Source organism: Sebastes umbrosus, chromosome 3 (genome assembly GCF_015220745.1).
Source record: "Sebastes umbrosus isolate fSebUmb1 chromosome 3, fSebUmb1.pri, whole genome shotgun sequence".
NCBI lineage: Eukaryota > Metazoa > Chordata > Actinopteri > Perciformes > Sebastidae > Sebastes > Sebastes umbrosus.
Window position 1 is genome coordinate 27576475 of NC_051271.1, and position 25322 is coordinate 27601796.

Consider the following 25322-nt stretch of genomic DNA (forward strand, 5'->3'; position numbering starts at 1 on the left):
GGAAAAAAATCATGTGCCTCTGTGTCCTCCGGTGCTCCTAACGGCATCTGCAAGATTTCACAGACCGGAGATCAAGTTGAGGAAATACCAAGCATCGCCCACCAGCCAGAGCAAACTCTCTGATCTTACAGGTAAACAGTGCACTACAAGATGTTTCTGAAACATTTGAGGCAAGAAATAGACATTACAGTAACAGAATATTGATTCATATTTGACCAACGCTGCTTAGTTTGACCATTTAATCAGAGTTCACGAGTGATTGACAGCTGCCTCCGTTGAGTGACCAACCAATAGGAACGCCTTCTCTCTGAAATGACCTGTGATTGGCCAAAGTCTCCCGTTACGCGCTAGATTTTTTAAAGCCATGAAACACCCCATGAGGAGGTGCAGAGGTCTAGTTTTCTCTCAGAACACTTGAATTACAATATGCTGAAAGGTTATTATGGACATTTTGCCCAATGATGCCAAAAATATTCTGCCTACTGCTGCTTTAAGCTCAATATTCAATATTTTCAAGCAAAGCTTGACCACCAAGTCAAGTGGGCAACTGCTCTAGGGCCCAAGACCCTCAGGGGCCATGAAGGCATCAGATTCACTGTGTGTCAAATTGTTTTTGTGATATAAAAGGTTGAAAAATAGTGAAAATTGTCCACAGTTAGATAACAAAAAGAATAATCTTTTTTGATGATTTGAGACCCTTCATTGTAATGGGGTGTATTGGTACCTCGAAAACTGAGATCAAACTGAGACAATGTAGGTGTATCTGGGAAAATATGTCTTTGTGTGATTTGTGTGAACTGACTCTTTCATTTGGATCAATCTGACTCTTAAAGAGGAGCCTGTGTCATCTAGTCTTGACACCTTAATTACTCTCTTATTGTGTCTACATGATGCACGTTCATATGTGTTCAATCAAACAGGCTCTTTCACAGCAGATATTTTGACTTAGTAGGAAAAGCACATGTGTTACTAATAACATTAACAATGGTTACATTACATTCAAGTGTCCCTGTAAGCCATAACAGTGCGACAGTGAGCCAGCATGCACAGTACCAGTACAAAAATACTGCATTCAGTATCCCAAGATAAACCTTAGAGTGATCATAGAGGCATACGAATACATTTATTTATCACATTTTATACTCACACACACACACAACTTACATTACATTCAAAGTGCAAACAGATTATAGCGTGAAAACCCAGAGCTTTGATGTTATTATGGTTCACACATCCATTATTTTATCATTGTGTTTTGGTTTTTGCATTGAATATGATAGCTTAATTTCTAGACATTTTTCATCTGATTTCTTGTTTGTTTCATGTTTTTAAAAGGCTTTTAAAAAAAGTTCTTTATGATTATTATAACTATTATATCCCCATGTTTCCCTTTGCGTCTTGCTATTTCCACTCCCATTATTCCATTCCTCCGAGGAAGCCGAGCACAGCAGTGGAAGAGGAAAACATTTTGCAGCTGTTCAACTATATGATGAGTTTTTGTCACTGATAGAGATCATCATTGCCTTCCTCTCTGAACAGGCCTGGCCTCTCTGACCCAGAGCCTGACCCCTGACCTCCAGACTGCGTACCAGTAGTAGAGGGGAACCTAGGTGGGGGAAAAAAAAGAGGAATGAGCCTTGAATGTGTCCTGAAGAAATCAAGACTACATTTTCTGTAGTGACACGTGCTGCACTTTCATATGTGTACCTGAAGTTTCCAAAACCTCGGCTCTGCTGCAGAGTTTGAGCAAACATTTCGTATTTGCGGATGTCATTGTCGCTGACGGAGCGACGAGCAAATCGCATCGCCTCTTCAAAGTGGTCCTTCCTGATCTCTGGGACTGGATCAAAGTCCTCTTCCTGCAGGCAGAGAAAAACATTATGAGGACTTCATGTGGAAACAATACACTGTATGTGTGTGTGTGTGTGTGTGTGTTCCCAGTCCAAAGGCTGAAAGATACAAAAACCACAGCCGCCCTTTAGGGAACTTTTTTTATCTTCCACAGTCTCTTTCTGTACCGAGCACACACACAGCCTGGTACTGCTTTGAGGAGTGGTACATGTGTGTGTGTGTGTGTGTGTGTGTGTGTGAGAAAAAGACAGAGAGACCTAATTATCAACCTCCTGTTTAATACTTTTTATTACACGGCTTTGTTGAATACTCAATTCTGATTGGTAAATCAGGGTGTTCGTGGTCTGGTCTGTTATTTCTTTATAGCAGACCGTTGCTATGGCAACAGTTATGATGTCGGACTCTGGCGGACCATTTTTTTGTCAAATTATTGATTTCTTAAGTAAGTGGCCGTGTAATAAGCGGGATAATGTACAGCTAGCCGGTCATTGTTGTGAAATAAACCCCTTCAGGACGATGCAAGACCATTGCATTGTCTGGGTTTATTTCACAACAATGACCTGCTCGCTGTACATTATCCCTTACATAATATGGTGTAATTAAGCAAATATGCAACGCAGCAGCAGTAGCAGCCTGGCAGTCTGACCATGGGGATGCCTGGTCTGTTCTGCCTCTGGCGCTCAGCCTTGATCTCGGCCTCGATGGCCTCACGGATGGCCAGCTTACAGGCCCGCTGGCAGATCTCTGTCAGGTCAGCTCCGGAGAAACCCTCTGTGATGCCGGACAGGTAGTCCAGGTTCACATCCTATAGGAAGCGGAGAAAGGAGGAGCAAAAGGGAAAGGGAAACAGGCAGACTAGGAACCTCACAATGAGTACTTGTGATACTTAAATATATTTTACCACTGTCATTTACAGTATACAGGGACAGACCAATGTATCATTTTCTGTTCTCTCTCTTGTGTACATGAGGAAGATGCTGTACAGATCTCCATATGTGTGTGTGAGTATCACTAACTCGTGCAATAGGGGACTTGCGGAGGTTGGCGTTTAGGATCGCTGTGCGAGATGGTTTGTCTGGGAGCGGGATGTAGATGAGCTGGTCTAAACGGCCCGGCCGCAGGATAGCGGAGTCTATGATGTCTGGTCTGGTGTGACGAGAGGGGTAAAGGAAGCCAGATGAGAATCATGACTTCCAGTGTACACACCTCTCAAACCATCATTAAACACAAATTCCCACATGTCCACCTGTTCGTTGCACCAATAATGAAAACATTCTTTTTGTCCGACATGCCGTCCATCTCTGTGAGTATCTGGTTGATGACTCTGTCGGCTGCACCACTTCCATCCCCGGCTCCGCCTCCTCTGGATTTGGCAATGGAGTCTAACTCGTCGAAAAACAAGATGCAGGGGGCTGCCTGTCTGGCCTGTAGGCAGAGAAGGTCAGCAAGGTCACAGTGTGAAACAAATGTCTGTCCACCCACGATTATTCATTTTTATCTCTATCTCTATGTCTCTGCTCTCACCTTATCAAACACGTCTCTGACATTAGCCTCCGATTCTCCAAACCACATGGTGAGCATCTCGGGTCCTTTGATGGAGACAAAGTTTGCTTGGCACTCGTTGGCGATAGCCTTAGCCAGCAGGGTTTTCCCACAGCCCGGAGGGCCGTAGAACAATACTCCACGAGACGGAGTCATACCAAACTTCAGGAACTTGTCCGGATACTCGACAGGGTACTGGGGGGGGTGAGATGAAGATAGATGGGATTGTTGATGGAGCTTGTGTTTGTAGGTATGTGCAGAGTCTGGTGGTGTGTGAGTGTTTCTTCCACCTGAACGAGCTCTTGTAGCTCTCTCTTGACCTCGTTCAGTCCTCCGACGTCCTCCCAGTTCACCTGAGGCACCTCTGCAACGGTCTCTCTCAGAGCTGATGGGTTGCTCTGACTCAGAGCCCACTGACAGAGGAAATGATGAGTGTGAGGGAATGGAGATGCATCTCTCTTCATTTATTCTTTCATTAAGAAATATTCACGTCTAGCTTTTATCGTGTGGTTACAAACAATGAGATGCACAGTTGTGCTCTTTAAAGGGATTAATACACCCACAAACGGTCTGGAGGAGTAAAAGTCTGCACTTGTGTGTACCTGGAAGTCATCCATGGTGACAGCCAGTGAGTTGAGCAGGTCAGCATCGATGGATTCGTCCTCCAGGTCTATGAGGATCAGCTTCTTGCGGATGGCTTGTAGAGCAGCTTCTGAGCACAGAGCAGCCATGTCGGCGCCTACATGACCGTGGGTCTCTTTGGCGATCTGAGATATGTTAAATAGCTCAGGGACATTAATATGAATTTGTTAAACTGCACACATTCATATCAAGAATGGGACAATCAGGCCATCAGGAGGCGGTGTGTTTGCTGAGGGTAACATTTTTGTTTACAGCTCCTTTTTTCAACACTGAAGTTAGACAGACAAAAGCTGATGGCAGTGATGTTGCTGGAACTGTGCTGTTACAGCAGCAGAAACTCCACCTGCATGCAAATGAATTCAATTGAACTCAATTGAATCGGTTATTGCCAGAAGGTTAGCACTTAAAAGTGAATATTTGTTGATCAGATCATCACATTTATACTAAGAATAAATTCCCATCTTCCCTTTTCTCTGAATAGTATTATTCTCTCTCTCTCTCTCTCTCTCTCTCTCTCTCTCTCTCTCTCTCTCTCTCTCTTATCATTAAGATGATACTGTTTACTGTCTAATTATATAATGTAAAAAGTTACAGAAATACAGTGGATTTCATGTAAATGTAATGCTCTCCAAAATAAATAATTTGTATTTAATTAAATAAAAAAATACCCCAATTACCCCAATTTTAAATTCAATTTTAAATTCACTCTTATCTCTTTTATCTCAGCAAAGATAGTTAGACAGTTATTCTTATACATTTAAAAATCATCCAATTTATTTTCATGGGGAATATATTAAAATATATTACAATAATAATATCCTCATCAGGTATGACTGTGGCCAAAAGGTAATCCTGTAACATGAGGATATTTCAGAACACCTCATTAAACAATTTCCATTGGAGGTGCAAGTAACGATTATTTTCATTATTGATTAATTTGCAAATTACGTTCTCAATTAATAGTTTGGTGCATAAAAATCACACACTGCACGACAAAGAAAAGCAGCAAATTCAGAATTATAAAGCTGGAACTACGTAATGTTTGGTGCTTTTGCTTGCAAAATCACCTGATTATCAAAATAGTTGCAGCAGATTAACTAATTGTTTTAGCTGTCATTATTAGAGAATTAAAAAAAAAAAGTTTTTATGTTTCTTTTGGCCTAGGCTGCTACACTTTCTCACCTTCTCCAGGTCGATGTCGTCAGCCAGTTTAATGTTTTTGGTGTGAATCTGCAGAATCTCCAGTCTGCCAGTCGAATCTGGGATTCCAATGTCAATCTCCCGGTCAAACCTGCCTGGAGAGAGACATCACCATTTGTAAATGTGTGTGTGTGTGTGTGTGTGTGTGTGTGTGTGTGTGCGTGCGTGCGTGCGTGTGCGCGTGTGTGTGTGTGTGTGGCTGTCCTGACCAAAGCGTCTCAGAGCAGAGTCAATGCTGTTTGGTCGGTTTGTGGCTGCCATGACAACCACATGAGCTCTTTGCTTCAGGCCATCCATCAGGGTCAGGAGCTGGGAGACTATACGCCTCTCCACTTCGCCATGGGTCTACACACACACACACACAGACACACGCACACACACACACACACACACACACACACACACAAAGTTACAGGCAATTGTTTCTCTTTTTATCTGTATTTGCATTCAGACAAAAGAAACACACACTTGATTGTACAGATGTTACAGACAGTTTCTGCACATACAGAGCTGTACACTGACCATATAGAGCAGACACAGGCATTTTGTGCTTGTTCTCCATTGTTTACCTTCTCTCTCTTGGGAGCGATGGCGTCCAGCTCATCAATAAAAATGATGGCCGGAGCGTTTTTCTCCGCCTCCTCAAACGCCTTTCTTAGGTTGCTCTCTGACTCTCCCGCCAGCTTACTCATGATCTCAGGACCTTGTCACAGAATAATGCACTGCATGTGAAACACATTTTCTCCTACACGGATCTCTAAATAAGATCACCAATGAGAAGTTTCTCACTTTGCGAGAGCATGATCAGCTAATGTCTTCCTCTGTACAAATGCTCTCATTGTGTGAAAACAAAGCCTTACCATTGATGAGGAAGAAGAAGGCACCGGTTTCGTTGGCTACAGCCCGGGCCACCAGGGTCTTCCCTGTGCCTGCAGGGCCGTACAGCAGGATGCCTCTGGGGGGCTGAGAGAGAGAGGAGGGAAGAAGAGTCATTAAAAGAGAATTACCTGATGTTAGAATCAAAGGAAGCAGGGATAAGAGTGGATGGGATCAGGGTTTCTGTGTGTATACGACACCTTAACTCCTATAGCCTTGAAAAGGCCGGGGTGTCTGAGCGGAAGCTCCACCATCTCTTTGATCTGGGCCAGCTGCTTCCGACAGCCTCCGATGTCGTCGTAGCCGATGTCATTAAGGGTCTCCTCCTCGTCCTGTCACAGGGCGATATGCAAGATTCAGACTTGGTTGAGTTTATTCTTCGTCTCGGTTCCTGATGCCATATAAGGTCACATGAAATCACCCAAACTGGATAACTTTGCTGACTTAGATGAAGTTTTTGTCGCAGCATTGTTACGTATAAACAGCAAGAATCCATGGATCCATTCATGCCTGTTTTTTGGTTGTTTTTTTAAGATTATTTTTTTTTGTTTTTATGCCTTTTATTGATAGCGACAGAGACAGTACTGAAAGGGGAGAGAGAGAGAGAGAGGGGATGACATGCAGCAAAGGGCAACAGGTCGGATTCGAATCCTTGGCCGCTGCGGTAAGGACTCTACCAGGTGAGCTTCAGCAGCTCCCCATCCTGCGTGGCTTTAACAGCACAGACCTGAGGTGCATGTAATGTTGTCCTTGTACCATTAATAGGCCCATTAAAACATAATTATTATCATTTGGACACTACTCTGTAGCTAAACCTTATTGCTGTCCAGGAGTGAAATGGACACCTCCAGAAGTTATTTCATCATCTCACAGAGGCGTTAGTTTACTTCATTGGTCTGCATAGTTCCTATCTCAACCCAACTGAAGTCCATCTCAATGGGATGAGTTGAACCAGACATGTTTGCAGCATGAACATCAATTGCATGAGGGCATCAAGTCTGTAGACAACCCTGTATCACAGTTACTATAGACTAGTGACTATCAAAGTGGGGTCCGGGGACCCTGGGAGGTCCGTGGCACTCTGTCAGGGGGTCCACGAAATAATTAGCTATAAATTATAAAATTGTGCTGTGTCATTAAAAAGTGCATATCTTTTGATGGGGACCATAGTCCCACCCATGTTAGCTTTGGGCCAACAGAAAATAGAAACAGCAATAAGTTTGTTATTTTAAAGTTGAAGCACTTACTGAAAGTCAGTTTTAAATTAAACATCTGGATTTACTAGGACTTTACCAGTCTTGCTACTATTCATTTTATGAAAGCTTTTAAGATCTATTACTTGAAATGTGGGCTACAAATGCTGTGAAGTTGAGTCCAAATGCAATTTGAATAAAATTGACCCTCTGTTTAAAGGTAAATAATTTTATCTTAACATGATTAGATTGAAATGTGTTTCTGTTTATCACTATGAAACAGGTCTGAAGTATTTAGGTTGAAAGGTTTTACAATACAGATAGTTCCAATGAAATCTAAGAGTACAAATGGTAGTAAGAATGTGCTTAACACGATTATGAGGTGGTCCTTAGAAAAGTAATGTAATGGTTCCCTGGCCCCAAAAAAGTTTGAGAACCCCTGCTATAGACAGTGTTCTAATAGTTTTCAATATGTAGATCTATTACACTAGAAAAATGACATGAATTAAGAATATTAGGGCCAACACACACATTTTTGAGTGTGGTGTTCATGGAGTTATTCTGCAATGCAATGTATTATGTTAAGAGAGGAGTGAAGTATAGCTCGGAAAAAGCGACAAAATATATTTTGCAATGGATTTAACAACAGTTTAGAAAACAAACAATTAACTAATAAATACTTTTCAAATTTGAAATTGGTGGATTTGTTCCAAAGTTTCAGCCTGACTGACATCTGACGGTGTACACCTTGGATCATTTCCTGTTAGTACAACCAGCCCACTGACTAACAAAATAATGCATTTAGGTAAGTACATATTGTATACTTTGTGAACTTAGTATTATAGTAGAGAGCTGGTCACAGACCTCTCTTTTGATTGGCTCTCCCTCGCAGTAGATGACAGTGTCTGGGGCAACAATGCAGTGCGGGTTGGGGTCAGTCTCCACCACCTTGAACTCCACCGCCCGCATGCTCCCCCTCACCAAGAAGATGTCATCTAGCAACACAGATACAAAAAAAAGTCACCACATACAGTACAGGGGCCTCTTAATGTGCTCTAGATGATGTTGAAGTGATGATTTCGCAGGATCATTTGATGAACAGAGCTATTTTACTGTGTCAAGACCAGCGGCACAGGTAGTAGTATACCTTTATGTATGGGCCGGTAAGCCTCCAGAAAAAACGGTTTGAGGAAAACATCAAAGAGGTTTCCCGTCAGACCTTCAATGGTGTCATCTATTGGGAGGACATGGATCTTTTTCCCATACTTGATGTCAGGGCAGGCATGAATACTGTGATAAAACACACATCAACATCCTGGTTATTTCAAATAACATTGTCAAACCTCACATGATGTGAGATCTATACCTGATGACGTCACCGAGCCGGACACGCAGGTTGCTGCGCGTCACGCGGTTCATGCGGATTCGTTCAGGCCCACAGGTGTCATCATTCAGGACGATGCACACCGTTTGGCGCCGCTTCTTCCCTCTCAACACCACCGTGTCCCCCCGGAAGAGCTGCAGCTCCTCTGTCTTATTCTATAGTGCAAACACACACTCACATCTCAGAAGACATAGAAACATGACCAGGATATATGCTGTTCATTTACACCCCCGCAGACGCACAGACCTGCGACAGGCTGACAATGCTGCTGTCTTCATTGAGAGCTTCGTCCACAATGAGTCTGTTAGGCCTGTGTTTCTGCTTCAGGATGGCAGTGGAGAAATCTTCTCCCTTTGGGCTTCCAAACAAGAGACACGTTATGACTCTCTGACACGCAGGCTCTGTACTTGTAGCTCTTATTTCCTCATGTGACACCGAGCTGTATTTAGACTCTCTTTGGCTTTGCACCTAGCAACTATACAAGCCTGTACACATGTGAAAAATATCTTGTTGATTTGTCAATAGCTTTGAGTTTAATATACAAATTCTATATATTTTAAAACTTGATCATCTGCAGAATTTATTAACACCAGTTTTATGACAAAAACATGTATACTATAATAAATATTAAGCATATCCATACATATACTGTACACATGCAGCTGTTTCACTCACTCTGCTCCTCCTGAGCCTGGCATGACTGCTCTCCTTTGTCTCTCGTCAGATATCCCCAATTTCTCACTCTAAGATCTGCTCCCTCACCGTCGACTGCAGTTGTTTACTGTGTTATATTCAGGTGCTGATCTTGTATGGTCTGATTTCTGTTGTGATCACTCAGTGCCAAAGGTTTCAGGTTCTGCCTGATCTGAACTGCCTTAGAGTGTTTTTTGGTCGTCCTGGAGCCTAGAAGTTGCCAGCAGAGAGTTTCAGTCTTTTGTTTTTCCTCTGTTGCCACGAACCACCATGTTTGTGGGAGCTGCAGTCTGTCTGTTTATCAGCAGAGGTATAAATATGCCCATCTGCCTCCCTGTCTTATTTGTAACCCCACCGTGTGCGCACACACACACACACACACACACACACACACACACACACACACACACACACACAGTTTCACACACTCATCCCAAGCACTTACCTTGGAGAGTGTCCCAGGACAGATATAGCGTGATATTTCCTCCTCCCCCTGCTTCTTACCAGCAAATGCAGGCACACGTCCCCAGCTGGTCATGGAGAGCACATCCCGACTTACTCTGAAATATTTATGGGTCAAAATAAATGCTGTATAGAGCCTATTTTCCAAAAGAACAGACTTATAGTCTGTTTTTTCTTTTCTTTTCTAAAACGCATTATGGTCTTTCCTCCCTCTCGACTCCTTGTGACTGAAGGGAGCTGCTGTTGTAACCCAGCTGCTGTGTTGTTGCATTCAATCCCTCACACACACTACATATGCACATTTGTGTCTGGTACACACAGACACTCACAGCCATCACATGAATGCACAAACACTGTTGATGCATGCAACACGCGTTCACACACACTCAGAATGGACAAGTTGTTGTGTTTTAATTCAAACTTTTATTACTAAAATTGTCCTTTAACAAATAACTTGAGACACGCAACAAGGGCATAGACGCACTGTACATTCCCCCTTGTGAGAATCTGGACTCCAACACAGCTGTCCCCACCTAATGACAATGAAATGATCTGATGCTAACAATGGCAACAGACATCGTAACGTACACCTTCAACTAGATGGAATAAGTTGACAATGTGTTCATGGAAGTTGCAAAGAAAGTGAAAGTGAAAGGGAAAACGAGGGGAGAGAGGTAGAGGAGGTTTGAATGCACAAAGAAACGTTGATTTGAACATCAGTGTGTGGAGAGTGGACTGAAAACATTCACAAAATGAAACGTATATGCTGAAAACAGAAATATACAAATATGAGACAACAAAACAGTAATTTAATAATGCATGCACAGAGGAGATGCCAAGCCTGGAATGTATGCCGTTACAGTAAAGGTGGGAATGAGATGTGTGTGACCATTTGACAACATTTGGTTTCTAAGGTTTGACCGGTAAAAACAGTTAAAAAATGCTGGTGGTATGAGATTAGTTGATTGATTGACTCAGCTTTACCCTGCGATAACATCTTTTAGTTAGATAGTAGTTTTTCAATATTTTACAGATGGAGGCTGATGTATTAGATTGGCTTATTTTCAATATATTTACACTCTATTACATTTAGTTGAGAGCTGATTGTTCTGCTGATTTCAGTTCAGTTAGCTGGCGTGTTTGATCAACATTTCGGCAGCCGACTGAGGCCAGTTTCACAAAGATGTTTTAGACTGGTTTGTAGTGTTGGGCCAGTCTTAATTACAATCAGTGACATCTGCTGACCAGTGGAACCAAATGACAAAAAAAGAGGAAAACATGGCTCATGCTTTGTGGTTTCCTAACAACGTAGTAGGGAAGGAGTTTTTAGGAAAGGTACAGGAGTGAGGACAGCGTCAGTCTTGAGCCTGACTAACAGACGAGTTAAACAGAAGTACTGAGTCCTGCCACATGAAGAAGCCACAGCATCTCAGCTTGAGTTTTTGTATTGTTACACTTTGCTGAATATTCCCAGAAAAATGGCCTTGTGATCATTGAATCTTTCCAGAAACAAACATTTTCTTGAGTGAACGAGCTGAGCGGCTTGATGCAGTTGCTCGGTCAGCCATGTTTTGTTTTTTTATTTGAAAAAAAGTCTGAATTTACCCACAATTTATTGCAAATAGAGTGCTCCAGGGATGACATATTTTTCTAGTTCAACCAGGAAGTGAGCATCTCCCTGGGTTCCCTCGACAAAAAGCCAATGGGATTTTTCCATTGTGTTTTGGATTATTGCAGAAAATAAACTCTGTGGCAAACACACATTTATGATACTTACATGTTTTCTTACATAAGATAATCGTCACAAATGAACACTACTTTTATGATTTTTGAAGCGTAAATGCAATCGCCAGAAGTAAAAAGTTAACGTTAGGCTATAAACGAACTACACCACGGTTGCGAGTTTACACAACGAGGCTGTGAAGGCGGACGAGTCGGCATGATGACGTTTAGTAGTCTCATTTAGCCACTTGTTAGCAACCACCATTTTTAAGACACAGAAAGGCTTCAAAAGTCACGAGTGGGATATTTACTGACGTATTTTATGTCGTAGAACAAAACGTTAAAATCTCTTAAGCTTGTCTTAACCACAGACCTTATTTGAACCAAAAACCCATTGACTTTGAGACGAGGGAACCGGAAGTGCTTAAATGCGAACTCATTTCCGGGTCTTAGGACTCATCCTGCAACACTCTATTAGTCCCCTACTTAGATAGATAGATAGATAGATAGATAGATAGATAGGTAGATAGATAGATAGATAGATAGATAGATAGATAGATAGATAGACAGTCAAGAAACTAGACAGCTTTGTGCAATGGATGAATTTCGACGTCCATCTGGAGTCTGACTGGTTTGATCTAAGCCACAGTCAAAGTCTGTCTTTGTGAAACCGGCCCCTGACGTGGTGATCAGAACAGATCATGGCTAGCTCTGCTTAAAAACATTATTAAAAACGTTGTCATATATTTTCATCTGAAGCACCGATCTGTGAGCTGACAAGATTCAACAACCTCTCAAACATCTCGGGGGGAATCATCAGCTTATTGCTTTGACCAACGACCGCTTTCACAAGGTCGTGAACCCTGCACCGGATTTTATCCTGATATACATGAGGACTATGACGGGTCAGCATCCCAACCATCCAGCTTCTGGGAATGTATTTAATCTGGTCAACTTCTAATTTGTTTCTGCTCCATCCATCATGCTCTGTCATGCCTCCACACACATACAGTATGTGTACAATGACAAACACGCACCCACAAGCGGGAAACCCTTGCACCAAAGCCTCAAACAACAAAGGGAAATTTACTTCCGCACAAAATAACCACGACCTCTTTCAAAATGTGCATAAAGGTCAGCACAAAAAAACAGTTTAAAAACAAACCATTTTGCACAGTTTAGTCGAGAAATTGCAAAGTGCTAGATTATTGTAAATTAAAAAAAAAGAGAAATTGCATGACTTTTTTTTTTTTACCTCTGCATCTTGAAATGTTTGAGTCTACTTTCTCCCGCCAACATTTGTGCTCTGTTTGGTAGAAAATCTATGTCCAGGAAATCCAGTTTCATTTCTGAGTGTCGTTTCGGGACCAGAGCAGTCGTAGAGGGCCAGAGGAAGAGAAACATAGGTTTGTGTGTGTGTGTGTGTGTGTGTGTTTGCGCTGTTTGACATGAGATGAAAAGTGTATATATCATGCATGCATTTTTATAGGATTACTTGAGCTATATAATATGTAGATACAGAGTTAACAGTCTCTGTGTGTATTTCTGTTGTTAACAGTCGTCATCATCAAAGTGCGTTTTCTGCAGCACCTTTACGTGACGCTCATAGATCTTGAGGGCGGGGCCGAGTCTGATTGACAGGCCAGTCAAAACATCGTTACGCTGCATGAGGAGAAGAGACTTGCCATCGATTTCCTAATGAGGAGAGCAAAGCAATGTGGGTAGGTGGATGTAGGTTACAACTGTTAAAGGTTCAAGTACATTAATCCTGTCTCTGGTGGCCTCTAGTGGTTGTCAAAGGGGATTACAGGCTCACCTGGGTCATGAAGGCAGCAGCCTGCTCAGGGAAACCTGCTGCTGTGAAATAACTGACCACATCAGACACTGTCCAGTCCACCGGGCTCCCATTGGCCCCCTCAGACTTCATAAACCTAGAGAGATGAGGAAGAGGGCGTTGGCCCATTACAAAACTTGCAGGAGACGTTGGAATCGTAAACTTGTAAAGTTATGTCAGAGCTGTCAGTTTAATTAAGAAATGTAGTTTAGTGTTGTTTTTATTTATGGTTTAGTGGGTGTTTATTCCCTATGTTATATATAAGCCTTGGTTTATCAGAATGGGAGTATTGCGATTTCCATGTTTTCACTGATGAATAAATTGAACCTTGAACCCTGAGATTGCACCGTCATTGTGTAAACAGGAGAATCAAATATTATGTTCTGATTAATGATAAATAGCCAGACTTTGTTTCACTTTATTTTAAAGCGACTGTAATCAATATTTTCACAATAACAATGTACTAAGCCTGGTTTATGGTCGCTGTAGTGAAGTTGGCGCGAGGTGCGTTCGCCAGAAAATTGTGTTATCACGGCTTTTGCGTGGTGCGCGAAGGTTACGCAAGCTGTCGCGGTGATTTGTCGTGCACCTCTGAATTTTTGTAACAATGCGTCGACTGCGTGCGCTGCGCCGACTGCGTGCGCTGCGCCTTACATTTCAACATGGATGCCTTTGAGGGAAGACTGGTCACGCAGGATCGCCTGTACAGACGACTCTACAAATGTTCATTGAGAGACCACAGGGACAGACACATGTCATTAGATACTTGGAAAGAAATAGGCAACACACTGGGGAAAGAAGAGGCTTTTTGCTGCAGGCTGTGAAAGAATATGAGAGATCGTTTTGTAATAGCTAAAAAAAAGGTCTCTTGGAAAGAGTGGCGACCCGAGGGGGAAGCCCTGAGAGACTTAGACTTCAGGATAAGCGACAGTAATAATTACAGTACACAAAAGCAATGATTGGCGGTACGTTGGTGTTTACTACTGTTGCCAGGCAGCCTACTTTCCTTTCCGGTACCACTCATTGACTTCTTGCTTATCCACAGAATATTTCGTTTGTACGCCTCCTGGCGTTTCGGAGCATATTGCAACGAACAACACGTTGAGCATAAACGCCTTTGTGCATGCTTGTAGTGCACGCGCCATCTACGGAGGCCCCTGCCACGGTGTCTCGCGTGAGTATAAATAAGTCTTTAAAGTGACAATGTGAAAGGTGTCGCTCATAGTGATGAACCTACAGAGAGTTATTATCTGTAGCTCCCATCAGCTTTACAGAGCTTTATAGTGAGCAGCTCGTTGTTTGCTGTCCGGCCCGCAACTTTACTGTTTTGATTCGCTCTCACCGCTCTGATAGTGTCAAAAAAGCTCTATAAACCCACTGTAAACTACCTGCTGAGCAACAAACAGCAGACAGACACAATTAGCAACTAGCTGGTGAACGTAGTGGAACATTTAACAGCTAAAGAGACAAATACTTCCCCTAGGAGTTGGTGGAGACCAAAAACAGAGCTAAGAGAGAGAGAATATAGGACTTACATTCATCACGTAGACAGAAACACGACTCCAAATAATCTAATGTTGCTCTGTAACTGCTGGATGTGTAGATATTAAGTGTTTGCTAACAAGTTCAACTTAAAGGGTGATGATATGTAAATTACGTGTTCACAACTTGTTTCCGCTGCACCTAAGTGGCCACAAAATACAATCAGGAAAAGTGTTATCTTGGACTGCACAATATGGAGAGAACATGCAATGTCTGATGGTGATTAATTGGATATTGAGATGGAAATTTACCTCACAGAGAGAGACTACAGTGAAGTGAGAATGTATCTTTACTAAAATGGACTTTGTAACAGATCCAAACAAGCAAGTAAGAGAGAAACAGACACTACCAACCCAATGAATCTGTGTCTTCAGTGTCTCCAGCATTTCTGCTGTACTCACCCTCCACTGCTAACTCCTCCGTTCATCCCTCGGTCCTCAGACATGCCGGAGTCTCTGGGGGACGCCGTGGGTGTGAGCAGGCAGGACGACACGCCGACCTCTATCTTAGACTCCAAGCCTACGATGGGAAAAATTAAGCACAGTCTGATTACCTATCATCAAAGCTAGCCACTAAACGCCACTATTTTGAGATTATCTGTAAAGCAGAACTTACCGTTAAAGCCTGAGGAGATGTGGTTGAGTCTGTCATGCTGCATCTGATTGTATGTGGAGAGAAGAGAGGGGGGTCAAACAAAGATGCAAATAAATGACAAAAGACAATATCTTCTCCTTTGAACAAGTCAAAGTCAGCAGAGACAGCGCCAAAGGAAAAATCATGTGAGTTATATGACCTCCACCTAAACTCAATTAAATGAGCTGGATATGTCAAGATGCATCATGACAAAACTGCAGCTGCAACGTCTTTCTGAAGAGCTTAAACATGTTCCTGGAGTTTTCTTCTCAATCAATCTTTATTTGTAAAATACATCATAATACGAGTGCAATGTGCAATGAAATGCCACACTGCCATGATCCAAGATTGTACCTCAGAAATGATAATGATATAATGATATTGGATAAAATTTTGGACACACCATACTGTCTCTTTGTCTGTTGTTGAGCCGTTGTGCCTATACATCGCTGCTCATTATAACTACTGGTTCTTCTTCAATTTATTCCAAACAACAACTTGTGATGCTGCCAGAGCTGTGAATTACATCAGTGTGTGCACGATACAAGCCACTAGGGGTTCAAAAGAGCATAAAAATAAACTGTGTGTAGGGTGAATCACAACTGTGTGTTAACATTTGGCAGCAAAATGAACTTTTGAGAATGAAACTGTCACTGATTAAAAGTGATGTTCTTCACTGCACAGGAGGATATGAGTCTCCCACCACAACACACACACACAATCATGACCCACCAGTATATCCACCATGGAAATACAGGAAGTCTTTTAGGTGTTTCACGCAAAATCTTGAAAATATTCTTTCTAAAATAAATATTATATATGACAGAAAATAGGTGAGAGAAAGCAGTTTATCAAGAACAAACCTCTCTGTGATTACCTCATTGAAATACAGTTCAAACATTCACAAGCCACTCTGTGCTTATTGATCAGTTTCAAAGTGTGCAGATGAATGAGGTTCAGCCACGGTGTCTGTGTTTGCTCTCACTATACAGTGAACCCCCTGACCCTAGTTATAGCTAATGCAAGTGTGCAGCAGATAATGATTGAAAATGTAATGATGTAATGAAAAGAGCACTTGGAAAATCACGACATTTACACAGAATACATCTCCCCGGGTTCACTTTTCAATCACATTTTGATACGAATTTTAAATGTTACTGAAGAAGAGAGGTGGAAAATAACTAAATTCAATACATGTTAATGCATCAGTAATAATAATCCAATAATAAATATGTATAATATAATGATATAATACTAAAAGGGCTATTCTTCATAATGAGCACTTTTACTACTACCAAAGAACATTTTGCTGATAATAGTTCTGCACTTTTACTTGAAAGTAAAAGAGTATTTTTATATCATGGTAGTAGTACTTTTAATATGGTAAAGGATCTCAATACTTCTTCCATCGCCGGTAAAAGAATTGAGATGTGGGACCTGTTTTTAGTATATTTTGGGGGATTGTTTAGTCTTTATTAAAGACAGAAGAGGGATGTCAGGAGAGATGCAACAAAGGCCAGTCAGACTCTAACGTAGGACGCATCATATCACGGACGTTTGACCTGTTTTGATAATGCGTGGAACATTACCCAACAATAAAAACCAAAAGGACTCATGCACATGCTTGCACTTACTTGTGCCTCCGTATGTAGTGGATCAGGGACGACAGCTCTCTCCTCCAAGTGAACGCTGTTACATTGTGACAGGGAAGCTCCCTGAACAGGTGGACGTGGCGTCCTGGTGAGGGAATCAAGCCCGCACATCCCTGTGAGACCAGCAGCCAAACCCAGACGAAAAGAGCAAAAAGAAAAGATTAAAGAGCAGCTTTCCCTGTGGCAAGCAGGCACTGAATGACCGCACAACACTTGTTATTTTATATGTTGTGCTCTCTTTTATTATTTATACAACCTGCTGCTGCCTGCCCATTGCACTATATTCATGTCTGTATACTGTTTATTTGTATGTTTTTAATGGTGTGTTGTGTTATGTGTATTGTACCAAAGACAGATTTCCATCTATCTATCTATCTATCTATCTATCTATCCATCCATCCATCCATCATCCATCCATCCATCCATCCATCTTTTAATTGTATTACTATGATTATGATTAATATTATTATTAATATTATTAGTAGTTGTAGTCTAAATGTATAGTTAATAATAGTATTGATGTTGAAATTATAACACAACAGTAAGTAAGTATTTAAATAACCATTAATAAAGTTAGTGACAATAGTAAACATTATTTATGTTAAAATTGTATATATTAGGTAACGTTATTAAACATGTTCCTACAAAAGTACTAAAGTTAGAATTCCATTCAAAAAGGCAAAAAGAAAACAAAAGTAACCACTACTTAGGTGAAGCAGTGTAGCATAGTAGTAGTCATGATAATAGTACTAATTAACAGAGGAAGGTTACTGATAATCAGGGCCTTTAATCAGCCTTTCTCCGCTGCACATACATGCACACGTTCACAATGACTGCACTAGGGAACACTTGTTATTTTATATGTTGTGCTCTCTTTTATTATTTATACAACCTGTTGCTGCCTGCCCATTGCACTATATTAGTGTGTGTATATATACAGTATATATATATATACACACACACACACTTTCATTTCCATATGTTTTTAATGGTGTGTTGTGTTATGTGTACTGTACAAAAGACACATTTCCACTTTATATATTAGGTAAAGTTATTAAACATTTACCCTACAAAAGTACTAAAGTTAGAATTCCATTCAAAAAGGCTAAAATAAAATAAAAATAACCGCTCTAATACTTGTAGGTGAAGCAGTAGCCTATAGTAGTCATGATAATAGTACTAATAATCAGGGCCTTTAATTTCCCCACCGCACATACATGAACACATACATGAACACACACACTCACACTTACACACACACACACACACACACACACACACACACACCTTTTCCATCGTGCTGCTGCTGTTGGGGCCTCTCCTGTTTTGATGCTGTCTGCTGGATCTCAGCAGCATCTTCTGTGGTTTTCTCAATGAGCTCTGGTTCAGTTGTCATGGCTACCGGGGATAGTCCTCCCTCCTCCTCCTCATCAGAACTCCGGGGATCCTCCTCTTCCTCCTCCTCCTCCTCCTCCTCCTCTTCTTCCTCATGCTCTTCCCGTTGCTCTTCTTCACTGGCTGCTTCCATCGGCTCATTCTCCTGGAGGAGAGAGGGGGACGGCGGCTGCAATGACATGATAAAGTTGTATGAAAAAAAATCTCCATTAAAGTAAACTTAAAGTGGAGACAGATCCTATCCTGGATAACCCCTCCCACTCCCTCCATGATGAGCTAGTCAAGACTAGGAGCACCTTCAGCCACAGACTCATCCCCCCTCGGCACAACACAAAGCACCTGGGTCAGTCCTTCATGCTGATAGCCATCAGGATCCACAACCAAGGCTGACCCCCCATATGAGAACTAGGAGGACTAAGGCTGACCCCCATATGAGAACTAGGAGGACTTTAAGAACTTTAAACATGCACTATCTGCAACCATCTTGGACTCTAACCACTGGCACACTTTACACTATACATCCTATATACACTTACTTTACACTATACATCCTATATACACTTACTTTACACTATACAGACGTGGACAGAATTGTTGGTACCCTTCCGTTAAAGAAAGAAAAACCCACAATGGTCACTGAAATAACTTGAAACTGACAAAAGTAATAATAAATAAAAATTTACTGAAAATTAACTAATGAAAATCAGATATTGTTTTTGAATTGTGGTTCAACAGAATCATTTAAAAAAACAAACTAATGAAACTGGCCTGGACAAAAATGATGGTACCCTTAACTTAATATTTTGTTGCACAACCTTTTGAGGCAATCACTGCAAACAAGTGATTTCTGTAACTCTCAATGAGACTTCTGCACCTGTCCACGGGTATTTTGGCCCACTCCTCGTGAGCAAACTGCTCCAGCTGTCTCAGGTTTGAAGGGTGCCCTCTCCAGACTGCATGTTTCAGCTCCTTCCACAGATGTTCAATAGGATTTAGATCAGGGCTCATAGAAGGCCACTTCAGAATAGTCCAATGTTTTGTTCTTAGCCATTCTTGGGTGTTTTTAGCTGTGTTTTGGGTCATTATCCTGTTTGAGGACCCATGACCTGCGACTGAGACCAAGCTTTCTGACACTGGGCAGCACATTTCGCTCCAGAATGCCTTGATAGTCTTGAGATTTCATTGTACCCTGCACAGATTCAAGACACCCTGTGCCAGATGCAACAAAGCAGCCCCATAACATAACCGAGCCTCCTCCATGTTTCACATTAGGTACAGTGTTCTTTTCTTTGGATGCTTCATTTTTGCGTCTGTGAACATAGAGCTGATGTGACTTGCCATAAAGCTCCAGTTTTGTCTCATCTGTCCAAAGGACATTCTCCCAGAAGCTTTGTGGCTTGTCAATATGCATTTTGGCAAATTCCAGTCTCGCTTTTTTATGATTTGGTGTCCTCCTCGGTCGTCTTCCATTAAGTCCACTTTGGCTCAAACAGTGACGGATGGTGCGATCTGACACTGATGTACCTTGACCTTGGAGTTCACCTCTAATCTCTTTGGAAGTTGTTCTGGGCTCTTTGGTTACCATTCGTATTATCCGTCTCTTCAATTTGTCATCAATTTTCCCCTTGCGGCCACGTCCAGGGAGGTTGGCTACAGTCCCATGGACCTTAAACTTCTGAATAATATGTGCAGCTGTAGTCACAGGAACATCAAGCTGTTTGGAGATGGTCTTATAGCCTTTACCTTTAACATGAAGGTCTATAATGTTCTTTCTAATCTCCTGAGACAACTCTCTCCTTAGCTTTCTGTGGTCCATGTTCAGTGTGGTACACACCATGACACCAAACAGCACAGTGACTACTTTTCACCCTTTAAATAGGCAGACTGACTGATACAAGTTTGAAGATACCTGTGATGCTATTTACAGGACACACCTTAGTTTAATATGTCCCTATGGTCAAACTATTTTCAATCTTTTCTAGGGGTACCATCATTTTTGTCCAGGCCAGTTTCATTAGTTTGTTTTTTAAAATGATTCTGTTGAACCAAAATTCAAAAACAATATCTGATTTTCATTAGTTCATTTTCAGTACATTTTTATTTATTATTACTTTTGTCAGTTTCAAGTTATTTCAGTGACCATTGTGGGGTTTTCTTTCTTTAACGGAAGGGTACCAACAATTTTGTCCACGTCTGTACATCCTATATACACTTACTTTACACTATACATCCTTTATACCACTTACTTTACACTATACATCTTATGTACCACTTTATAGACTGCACATATGCACATATTACATTTATTTATTGCACATACTACATTTATTTATTGACGGACTGCACACACTATGTTCACCCATTCACTCTGTATCTTTTATATCTCTATTATTGTTTTTATAATTTTTGTATACCTTTTACATCTCCTGTGTTTCACTCTGTTTGCTGATGTTGCTGCTTTGACACCTGAATTTCCCTCCGGGGATTAATAAAGGTTCATCTTATCTTATCTTATCTTATCTTATCTTATCTTATCTTATCTTATCTTAGATCACACCTTCAATCTTCAGAGAGATGAACGGGCAACACCTGAGTTTGAGCGAAGTTCTCATTGAGCACTGATCAGAGCTTTTAAACAGTCTGTTGCTGCGCTTCTTTGGGGCAGAAAGAGTATATAGATGGCACAAACACCTCCCACTTGGAGACACACACACACACACACACACACACACACACACACACACACAGATATCAGAATAGCCGCCTACTGTCGCCTACTCAAGTCTGCACCCACAGCGGAGGGAGAGGGAGGAGTGTTTCTGTCAGATATGATACAAAGGATTTAATGAACCGGGAGAGATGCGCGGGGATAACGAGGGTGGAGAGGAAAAACCAGGGGTTATAGAAACGTGCCTCGCAAAAAAATGTATATGTATAGCCTTTATACATCACATGCAGACATGATGCTCGGCTGTTTGGGCTGAGTCTATTTTTAACATGGTCATGGAGCATATATGCTGTATATTTGTATTCTGGGGGTATCGTTCCTATGCAGAGGGTAGTTTAGTTTATTTATTGACTACACTGAGGGCGTTTTATATTTTAATAATTTATTTATTTATTGTGTTGAGTTGAATGTGCTACTTATTTTTGTACTGTAATTACCTTTTCTACCTTTTTTCTTTTCTTAAAGCTGACTCCTCGGTGTATAATGCTCAGAATTCCAATGTACTTATAGGTGCAAATGGCAAATAAAACTTGAATCTTGAATCTTGAGTCTTCCTCCACCGGCCCGCTGGGCGACAGAGCAGCGCCCACATGAGCGCGGCATCGAGCGGCACGTCTCAAGTTTAGCCAGCAAACACACCGCCTCTACTGCGCCCATACAGACACTCCACAGATCCGCTGCATGCGCGCAGCTAAAGTTCCTGAGAGCGACATGAAATGTTACTGCGAACCCAAATTGAGTGCATGTAGCGACGACACCAGAACCGACTCGTGCTCGCGCGCCATGCAGAGACGCTCTTTTAGAGAGCCGGGGGAAGCCGTCTGCATGTACACACACCCGCACCTTTAGTGCAGGAAGCAGAGACACACACACACACACACACACACACACACACACACGTTAGAGGCTACAGAGGACACACGCAACACACAGGCACGGTCGCATCCTGCTACAGAAAATCTTGACAAACACTTTTAGACCTAAAACATCCGAGGTGGAACCAGAAATATGTGGCGATGGGAAGCCGAGCGCGTCCTGCATGGTGTCGTAGTGTGTGCGGGTTTAAAACAGTGATCATTCATTTATCATCAGTACAGCCCTGTACAAGCTGGGACGTGTTGGAAATATTAAGTTATCATTTTTTTTTATTTGGTATATTGTATATTGGTAGAATTTAATTTTTTTTTAATTCTCATTTTATTCTAACGTTTTTATCTATTCTTTTGTTATTCTACTGTTTAACTAGCACCAACAAAACCAAAGAAAATTCCTAGTGTATACCTCTTACACCTGGCAATAAACACCATTCTGATTCTGATTCTGATTCTGATTCTGATTCTCATTCTCATTCTGATTCTCATTCTGATTCTGATTCTGATTCTGATTCTCATTCTCATTCTGATTCTGATTCTGATTCTCATTCTCATTCTGATTCTCATTCTGATTCTGATTCTGATTCTGATTCTCATTCTCATTCTGATTCTGATTCTGATTCTGATAGCAGTGCCCATACCTTTATCCCCGTGTGCTGCTTCTTATTGTCCTGCAGTGCGCTCTTCTCTCCAAGTCTGTCAGCGGACGCATTCCTCTTCTTCTCCTCCACCTCCACCTCCTCCGCCTCCATCCCCCTCAGTGGAAGAGTGATGTTCCCGCAGCGGGTCCTCCGCAGCCGGCCTCTCGCCACCTCCCTCTCCATCACCACTTTGACTTTGCCTCGGGTCAGCTTCTCCTCTGACAGTCGCTCCTGGCTGCTCAGATAGCCCAGGATCTCCTTCAGCCCGAGCGGCTTCATGTGGCCTCCTCTGCTGGTGCTGCTGGTGGTGGTGGTGGTCGCTGCACCTCCTCCTCGGATGCTCCTCCTGATCTCGGACAGGCTGCGAACAGAAGCCACCAGTCTGTCGCCCAGCAGCTCGGAGTTGGCGTGGTGGTTCTTCTCCGCAGTTTTGGTGCCTCCTCCTCCTCGAAGTTTGGGCTTGAGAGGCACAACAGCAGTCTGCTTCTGTCTCTGTTGTTGTTGTTGTTGTTGTTGTTGTTGTTGTTGCGGGGGGTTATTGCTGCTGACGCTCCCAGAGAGAGAAGAAGTTTTGTTCTGGGTGTCATCTCCAGACAAACACGGCTCCTCTTCTTCTTCTTTCTCTCCTCCATCTGCTTTGCTCGGTGTTCTCCTGCCGGCATCACCACCTCCACCTTCGTTTGTTCTCTGACTTGGACCAGGAGACTGGGAGCAGCAGCAGTTGTCCCTAGTAGCTCCCTGCTGTCCCAATAACAATAATCCCTTATTGTCTCTCGGCGCACTTGTTTTCTCCTCTTCACAGCCGCTCCGGGCAGCGCAGCGCGTTGTTGTTGTTGCGCCACAACCGGAGAGGCTACTCGGGCTGGAGGAGGCAGTAAGCTTCAGCTTCTTCTTCTTGCTGGCTGATGTTTGTGGATCTGGGCTGGGCTCAGAGTCCTCCTCCTCCTCCTCCTCCTCCTCCTCCTCCTGGTCGGTGAAGCTGTGCGCACTGTCTCCGTTGTTGTTGTTGAGCTGGTGATCATGTTTGGTCGCTGCTGCTGCTGCTGCTGCGTCCTCTCTGCTGCTGCTGCTGCTGCTGCTGCTGGAGCCAGCTACAGCGGCCGTCACCGTCAACTCACTACTCTTCTTTCTGCTCTTCCTCTGCACCTTCGCCGCATTTCGGTACGAGATGGAGCCCTTGTAGCTAACTTTGAGCACCGTCTGCTCTTGGATCAGTTTGTCCAGTTCTTGCCTGGTTCTGTCCGAGTCAGACCCGTGTCGTCTCCGGACCATCCGACAGATCCGCTCCAGATCCGGGCGGGCTTTCCTCGAGCGGAGAGAGTCGATGGTTTCCAGGATCCACTCTCGGTACTTATTGTTGGGCTCGGACATCTTCTCTCTTCTCCTGCTGGTAGGAGCGGATAGTAGGGGTTTGGTCTGAGTGCGTCTTTTTCTCCCCCCTCCTCTCTCTCTCTCGCTCTCTCTCTCTCTCTCTGCTGTGTGTCAAAGCTGTGGGAAGCCGGAGAAGAGTGCGATCAACCCGGCTGGAGACTGAGGACGGAAGCCTGGCTGCTACGCTTTTCGTTCGTTTGGCCACATTGTGCGCTTAAGGTGGACCGAAGATGGCGCCTCTACAGGTCTCTACCACCAGACGCAAATGGCATTTAAGGTGGAATTGGGCTGCACTGTAAAAAAATCCCCCAAAAAACGTTTTTTTAAAAATGGTTAACTACATTTTTTTTTATTTTTTGTAAAAAACAAACATTTTTTTACAGTTTTTTTTCATGAAATTTTACATTTTTTGTCTGTATTTCAAAATGACAGAATTTTTTTTTTTTTTAAAATGGCATGTTTCATTTGTGATTCATATGCAAATAACTTAGATTTACAGTAGTAGTACAGTAGTTTCGTTTGGCCACATTGTGCGCTTAAGGTGGACTGAAGATGACGCCTCTATAGGTCTCCACCACCAGACGCAAATGGCATTTAAGGTGGAATTGGGCTGCACTGTAAAAAAAATCATTTTTTTTCAAGAAATTTTAAATTTTTTGTCTGTATTTCAAAATGACAGAAAAAAATGTAAAAATTACATGTTTCATTTGTGATTTATATGTAAATGGTCTTAGATTTACAGTATTTTTTTGTAATCACAATCGTAATTATCTGTATTTAAGCTTTTCTTGATAATTTTTAAAGATAATTATTCAGTTTTTTGGAGGTTTATGACTCTATTTTAACAATTAATTTATGTTAGAAGAAAAAGATTTCATGGAATTCTACAAATATTTCTTGTAAAAATACAGATTTTTTTGCAAAACTTAATGTAAATTTGGCCTTTTGCAACGTAAAATTACATGTTTCATTTGTGATTTATATGTAAATGGTCTTAGATTTACGGTGTATGACTATTCTAACAATAAATATATGTTAAAAGTAAAATATTTCTTGTAAAATAACAGTAATAAAGGCTAATTATATTAA

The 25322-nt window shown here is 42.1% G+C and overlaps 2 protein-coding genes across 3 annotated transcripts; both read right to left on the reverse strand.

The window, feature by feature from the left end:
• Nucleotides 1-1101: 1101 nt before the first annotated feature.
• On the reverse strand, nt 1102-9678 carry zgc:136908. The gene is made up of 18 exons (XM_037761257.1): nt 9364-9678; nt 8935-9046; nt 8671-8843; nt 8452-8594; nt 8169-8299; nt 6312-6443; nt 6096-6198; nt 5805-5938; nt 5445-5580; nt 5218-5330; nt 3996-4160; nt 3684-3806; nt 3376-3588; nt 3098-3276; nt 2868-2997; nt 2498-2656; nt 1708-1859; nt 1102-1606 (listed from the first exon to the last, which is right to left on the reverse strand). The coding sequence occupies exons 1-18, from the start codon at nt 9384-9386 to the stop codon at nt 1501-1503; spliced, it is 2427 nt and encodes an 808-aa protein (XP_037617185.1). The 5' UTR covers nt 9387-9678; the 3' UTR covers nt 1102-1500.
• Nucleotides 9518-24385, reverse strand: samd1b (sterile alpha motif domain containing 1b). 2 transcript variants are annotated; one of them, XM_037761278.1, is made up of 7 exons: nt 22863-24385; nt 18514-18790; nt 17209-17339; nt 15557-15599; nt 15343-15460; nt 13407-13496; nt 9518-11324 (listed from the first exon to the last, which is right to left on the reverse strand). In XM_037761278.1, the coding sequence occupies exons 1-7, from the start codon at nt 24231-24233 to the stop codon at nt 11294-11296; spliced, it is 2061 nt and encodes a 686-aa protein (XP_037617206.1). In that variant the 5' UTR covers nt 24234-24385; the 3' UTR covers nt 9518-11293. The 2 variants fall into 2 exon arrangements, with proteins under 2 accessions (XP_037617206.1, XP_037617198.1); XM_037761270.1 differs by having other exon boundaries at nt 10249-13260; nt 13382-13496.
• Between the last annotated feature and the right edge of the window lie 937 nt (nt 24386-25322).